This window comes from Desmodus rotundus, chromosome 5, assembly GCF_022682495.2.
Source record: "Desmodus rotundus isolate HL8 chromosome 5, HLdesRot8A.1, whole genome shotgun sequence".
Classification (NCBI taxonomy): Eukaryota; Metazoa; Chordata; class Mammalia; order Chiroptera; family Phyllostomidae; genus Desmodus; species Desmodus rotundus.
In genome coordinates this window covers 125217597-125224625 of record NC_071391.1, presented here as the reverse complement: position 1 = coordinate 125224625, position 7029 = coordinate 125217597, and the positions used below count along the sequence as shown (strand labels likewise).

General features: G+C 52.5%; 1 protein-coding gene across 1 annotated transcript; it reads right to left on the bottom strand.

Annotated features, from left to right (window-relative positions):
• Positions 1–1124: 1124 nt before the first annotated feature.
• Positions 1125–6082, bottom strand: TMEM247 (transmembrane protein 247). The gene is made up of 4 exons (XM_024552992.2): positions 5966–6082; positions 4913–5245; positions 1500–1675; positions 1125–1302 (listed from the first exon to the last, which is right to left on the bottom strand). The coding sequence occupies exons 1-4, from the start codon at positions 6080–6082 to the stop codon at positions 1125–1127; spliced, it is 804 nt and encodes a 267-aa protein (XP_024408760.2).
• Between the last annotated feature and the right edge of the window lie 947 nt (positions 6083–7029).

Genomic DNA, 7029 nt, shown 5'->3' with positions numbered 1-7029 from the left:
AGAAACCCAGATCAGATAAGATGGTTGTGAGCAGTGAGCCATAGCAAAAACCCTATCACTGAGCATTTGAGGAGAAATGATGGCTTTATTACTTCCAAGAAACCCGTTGCATGGAGCTATAAATAGCGTTTGGTATTTTTTACAGATGGGGGTGGCTGCACCGCGTTGAGTGGAAGGTGAGGACTCACCCTAGACTCATATGGCAGGTAATATGTACCGACATTGAATCCCGGGGAGGCCGTCCTTTTCTCATGTGTCTTTTCCCCCAAGCATCACTCAGAGAGCCCCAGACAGAAACTTACTCTTTTGTCCCTCTTGAGGCAGAGCCCTGCACCTGGGAAGAGGGGGGCTTCCTAAAGGCTTGACTGATGGCACAGCTGTCCAGCCTCATCCGGTTTTTGGCCTTATCCCTCTAGGCTCCTGTACCTTAGCCAGGGCCAGCCATCGCTCCTGCGTGGGGCCGCTGGGGTCAGTGCAGCCACCAGTGGGCTAAGGGTGTGTGTGATGGAGAAGGGGTGGAGTGGGGGCTGGCGATGGGGGAGTTGAAATACTTTTCCTTGTTCCATAGGCACCTGGCAACTTCATTTTTTTAAAAAAGATTTTTTAAATTTATTTTTAGAGAGAGGGGAAGGGAGGGAGAGAGAGGGAGCAAAATATTGATGTGTGAAACATCAGTCAGTTGCCTCTAGCACGCCCCCAGCCCGGGACCAGGTGGCAATCCGGGCATGTACCCCCACCGGGAGTTCAACCTGCGACTGCTCGGTTTGTGGGACTACGCCCAACCCACTGAGCCACACCGGTCAGGTCCTCAGCTCCATTTTATGTCTCCCGTGAGCCCTCTGGTGTTTAAAGTCTGTTCTTTAGCTTATGGTTGTCCATTTATTTGGGGGTGGGGTGGGGGGAGTTGTGTACAAGTCTGTTGTGGACAACTGTTTATTTACTGTGTTCTCTTCCTCTCTCTCTGTGAGTGTGTGTGCTTTGAGGGTTGGGCTGTGTGGCCTCTTTTATTTCTCCTCCCACTTTGCCACTAGAGCAGCCTTGCTGACTTGCTCTGGGCCCAATCAAGCATTCAGTTCCTCCTTCCCAGCGCCCCCAGGAGGATGAGGAGATTTTGCTGCCTGGCCTCACCCAGGCCTTGGCTGATCAGATTCTGGCAGGCTTGGCTTGGGCTCCCCGAGCTTCAGCATTTTCCTTTTTGAGCTGGGTGTGGCCCCAGGGCGGCTCCGAGGCTGCGTCACTGACTGGGTACAGTCCTGCTCAGGCCCAGTGCCACCTGGTCCCTTGCCGGTGGTGTCACTCACACTAGGGTGTAAAAGGCTGACAGTGAGCTGAGCCGTTTCTAACATCAAGTTCTGATTTCAGGGAGGCACGACATTAGGGCAGGAGGTGCCAGGGAGCGAGGAGACTGGGCAGCTCGGGCCAGCGTGGGTCAGGCCCAATAACACGCCTGCATGGAGGTCCCCAGTGATGGAGAGAACAAAGACACCGAGACATATGACCATAAAGTTTTAATCAAACAGAGCAAAATGGCTGCGATGCAGAACAGGTAGTGCTTGGAGAAAAGAAAGAAGATCATCTCCTTGGTGACATAGATTATGTGTATAAAGATGAAGCAGTACAGGAACAGGGCAAACTGGTTCTGGGGGTGCAGGAGGTCCTGCAGGCCTCCTGAGAACTGTGGGGGGAAGAAGAGAGTGGAGCTGGCAAAACCAGGGCATGGGCGCCAGGCAGAGCTGGGCTGCAATCTGCTCTTTTTTAAAAAAAATAAAGATTTTTATTTATTTATTTTTAGAGAGAGGGGAGGGAGGGAGAAAGAGAGAAAGAGAAATATCAATGTGTGGCTGCCTCTCATGTGCCCCTCACCAGAGACCTGGCATGTGCCCTGATGGGGAATTGAACCAGTGACCCTTTGGTTTGCAGGCTGGCACTCAGTCCACTGAGCCATACCAGCCAAGGCTGCAATCTGCTCTTGTCTTCCTGAATGTGAACCCCCGGCCGGTCATCTTCCTCACCTAAGGGAGGGGTGATGGTGCTCCCCTCACAAGACTTTGAGGAGGGAGAGGCAGGAAATCAGACATTCCTAGCGAGGTCGCTGGCACAGAGAGGGCACTCACGGGCATTTACTTCCTGAGTCTGCTCCTTTCCCTCCTGACTCAGGCCTCCCCTCTCTGTTTCCCCTGCCTCCGAGTCACACAGGCAGGCAGTCCTCTCTGTCCCTGAGGTCCTAGAGCTGGAGGCCAGGCCTTGGCGTGTTCTCTGGTGGTTTGCCCTGACACTTAACACCTTGTTTTCTGGACAGTATCCCCATGAGACAGTGTCCCTTGGGTGCACTCTTGGTCCTGGCCCATGTCACATGGGGTCAGTCTGTGGTCCTTCAGCCCAGGTTTGGTCTCTCCTGAGGACAGGTGGTAGGAATCTGATTGGATGGTGGTGGGACCTCCCTAAGCCCTCTTGGCCATGGCGGGGGGGGGGGGGGGGGCGAATCTTGGGTTGCCTGGCTGATTCTGCCTGTGTGTTGTTCTTTTCTAGAAGCTATATCACTGAGGCTTGACAGAGCCCATTCTGACTGTAGAAAGCATCAACTTATAAGGAAGGCAAACGCTGGTAAGATACCACCCATGGTTTCTTCTTTAAAATATCTTTTAAAATCATGCCACATTTTTTTGTAAGCAGGCTGATAGCAGGGACTGTGAGTCCCTAAACTAGCTGGAAGCACACTCACAGAGGTATTTTTCAATACAATGAAATTTGTCTACCCATGCATCCCCCCAGAAAAAGAGAGTTGAGAGCAGTTTAAACGGCAAGTCACTCCCCAGCCTTCAGTCAAACACTTTTGTAAAACTATTACAAAATAGTTTTGTAAACTATTTTGGACACGGCCGGGTGGGAGCCACTCTGTAAAGCAGGAGAGCAACGCAGTCGAAGTGAGGTGGAAGAGAGTGACTCCAGCGGCGCCACCACTAGAACGAATGGCAAGGGAGTTGGGGACCAGAGGGAGAGTCCTGGTGTGCTGGTGCGGGGGACGGGGAGGAGGGGCCCAGGCAGACCTAACGTTTGTCTGCAGACTCCGGATGGCTCTGGGCCCGTGGACTTGCCTTCCGGCCACCTTCTGTCGCCTGCGTGTGTTTTCAGTCTGAAATGCTGATGGGTGCTATGTATGATTTTAATAACGGAACTTGCATTTGTGGAACCTTTTAGACTTTGAGAAACACTTTCAATGGCCTGTCCTTTGAGTAGGAGACAGAGAGCAGACAGCACCCTGCCGCAAGGGTTTCCACCTCACCCGTCAAGGCGGGGCATTTTCAAACTCAACAGTGAAAACGAGTCTGCTGAGGAAGAGACCCCGGCCAGAGGCACAGCACGGTGACACCTGCCTTGCGTCTGTCAGGCTTCCACTTGTAACAGGCTTTATCCCGGGGGGCCCGAGGATAAGACCGCGCGTTTGGAAATGGAACTTATTCGTGATGTGTCAAAAATATCAAGAAATGTGCCAGAATCTTAGACACAGGCAAATCTTTTCTAGATTTTTAAAAAGAGGGAGGGGGAAAAAAAAGATAGATTCTGGAAATCCCTGTTCAATTAGCTTGACTTGGCTCAGCAAAATCATCTAGTGCGTCATTAAGGAGGTATTTTGTGAGCAAGAAAAGAAAAAATTGCTAAGCAGCCGGCATGTGTTTGTTGAGAGCAAATCATGCAAACCCAACCCCATTTTCTTACAAAAATACTGACCAGTCCATTGGGAAAATGCTATAGGTAGTACAATATCTTAATTCTGGGAAGTCATCTGACCGCGTGTCCCAGGGTAGTTTTTTGGACAAAGCAGAGAAATGCGAGCTGGCTGAAACGTGACAGGAGGGCGGGGACTAACGGATGCTGCTAACCTGTAGGGAGATCTTTCAGCAGTATTTCCTTTAGGTCACATCCTCCTCAGCAGTTACAGCAATGACTTGGATGAAGACAGAAGGCCAATTTCTCAGAACTGAGGATGACTCAGAGCTGGGAAGCATAGCTCATACATTATATTTCAATAAAATTGAAAAATGATGAACACGAGTTGTTGCATTTGGGTCAAGAAATGAGTCACATGAGTACATAAAAATGATAATAGCTAACATTTATCGAGCGCTTACCTAACATGCCAGGCTCATTGCAAAGTGCCTTGCATGCGTTCTCTCAGTCCTCGCGGTGACCCTATGGGATGAGCAAACCCAGGCTCCAGGACGATTAGCAACTTGCTCAGTGTCGTGCAGTTTCTATGTGGCAGAGCCAGGATTTTAACCCACGGCTGTCTGACTGTAAAGCCCACAGGATGTTGCTTTAAATAATAAACTCTTTCATTACTTAGGCCCACGATGGCCCAGTTACAATGCTAAGCAATTCACATCCCATTTGATCGCAGGTAGGCGCTCTCCTCCCCACTTAGTACAGATTAGGGGAGAATGGTCCATTTCTTGCTAAAAAGATGTCTAAGTTTTAGTTGACAACAAGGCAGAGCTATCCAACAGAGCAAATGCAGCCCCGATCAGGGGAGGCGATGGTTTTATCAGAGCCCACTGGCCAGCCTGCGGCAGGGGCTCCGGGTCAAGCCCAAGCACAGCATCTCTTAGAAAAGATGCCGAGGGGAATGGAGAATGGTGGAAGTCCAGTCGTAGAGGAAATGTTGAAGACTTTTCCCTGAGAAGGAAAGCCATGGGCTGGTGGGCGGGCAATGCGGAGCCCTTCCCAGGCAGGGTCAAGTCTCAGCTTAGCACAGATGCTCTAAGGGGGCAATGAGGGCCAGCTCTGGACCAGGGTGGGGTGCAGCAGTGAAGCAAGTAGGGCGGGCTTCAGAGACGGAGGCCCCTTTGACCCCTGCAGTCAGCCCCTGGCCCTCGGTGGGACCTGAGGAGCTCCCCCCTTCCCTGTCACCTACCAGACGGGGTGCCGCCTGCTGCCGCAGTTGCTCCATCACCTCCTCATGCTGCCGCTGGCGCTCACTCTCCTGGTGCAGGTACTGGAGCCGCGTGAGCTCAAACTCCATGCGCACTTTCTCCAGTTCCATCTCAGCACTGCACTCAATTCCTTGGGTCCCCGGGGCCAGGGGCTGCTCTGCAAGTTCAGGTCCATCGCCTGCCTGGCCCTTGGTGGGGGGGCCAGACTTGGGGGATGGCAACTTAGGTGGCCCTGAGCAGCCTCTGTCGTCACAAATTTCCATCATCTCCTCCAGGTGGTCGTGGGAAGAGTCTGGCTTAGGGGACTCTGCCTCCTGAGGTGGGGAGGGGGAAGTTGAGGGGTGGCCAGGAGTCAGTGCGGGGCTGCTCCCCACTCCCACCCCAGGGCACTGCCAGAGCCCCAGGCCACAGTGGACTGCAGTGTATGAACGAGTGTTTGCTGGGAGCTGTGAAGATCTAGGCTGAGTTCTTATTAGAAACTGAGGAACTGAGTTAAGAAGAAGGAGAGAGCCAGCTGCCACAAAGAAATGAAACCCCCAAGGTGAAAGACGGGGTGCTGGGGAGGTGAGGCAGCAGGCTCTCTTCCCAGTGATTTTCAAATCACCATGGAGGTAACTTCCCCAGCCCTACTTCATCCGACTTTGAAAGGAGTTAGGCACCCCACTGTCGCTGTTGCTGTCGGGAGCTACAGTGGGAGGAGTCACCTAGGGTCTGTGCTGAGAGAGCCTAAAGCTATAGGGGCCAGCGAAGGGCTGCGGAGGAGCTGGGTGCCATCCACAGAGGGCGGAAGGGGCCCCACACAGGGAGGTAGGTGGGAAAGGCCAAAGTCAGCTTCAAGTGGCCTCATGATCTTACGAAGGGCCCTGGCCACTGGTTGCGGCCGGGTACCAGTGTGGGGATGGGGTGCACAGCACCCCTCTTCTTCGCAGCCATTGGAACCTCACAGCACTCAGGCCCTGTCCCATGTCCCCACAGCACTCTCCCTTCCACAAGGGGATGGGCTGGGGCAGTGAGATGAGGCACCCGCCCCTTACCAAAGCAGCCCTCGGCTTCCCTTCAGACATGGGGTTGTCAGGCACCATCTTGGGGATGGTTGGGCAGCTTTCTCCTGCCCCCCGTGCTTCCATCATCTCCCTGTCCTCTGATGTCATCCTGAAAACCACAATACTGCCAACTGGGGCCAAAGGATATCTCTTGAAGTGCTGACATTTGGCCTCACCAGATTCCACCATCACAATCCCCTGTCCTCACAATAACCCGCATTCCACCGGTTGCTAGGGCCCCTTTGGCAGAGGTTGTGACACCTTCGAAGTGCTATTATTAAGAACTGCAGGAGGGGCCCTTGCCACCCCTAAGGAGTGCTTTGAAAACTAGAATTCCACCACTTGAAATCCAGAACCCCGTCATTTGAAATCTACCCCCTTGGGGTCCTCTTAATGCACGCTGTATGCAGATGAGTTACAATAAGCTCCACAAACCCTGTTGTGAGCTGAACTATGTCCCCCCCACAATTCACATATTGAAGTCTTAACCCCCAGTACCTTAGAATGTGACCTTCCTTGGAGATGGAGTCTTTACAGAGGCGATGAAGTTAAAATAAGGTCATTAGGGTGAGTTCTAACCCAGTCCGACTGATGTCCTTATAAAAGAGGAAATTCGGATGCAGACAGGCACAGAAGGAAGGCCACATGAAGAGAAGAGAGCAGAGGGCCATCTATAAACTAAGGAGAGAGGCTTTGTATGAGCCAGGGTTCTCCAGAGAAACAGAACGGTAGGATGATGTGTGTGTGTTAGGCATGAGCTTTGTTATAAGGTTCATGCAATTCTAGAGGTTGAGAAGTGGCACAACCCACTCTCTACAAGTGGGAGACGCCGGAAAGCCAGTCTGGGCCCAACGGCCTAATAACCGGGAGGGCTGCTGCTACAGGTCTCAGCCCGAGGCCAGGAGCAGACAGATATTTGGCTCAAGCGGTCAGGACGATGGAACCAGTTAGCTTTCCTCCATCTTTTTTCCTACGCAGGGCCTTGAAGAGTTAGGAGATGGCCGTTTGCACTGTGTAGGGCCGTCCGCTTTACTCAGTCCACCAATTCCAGCGCT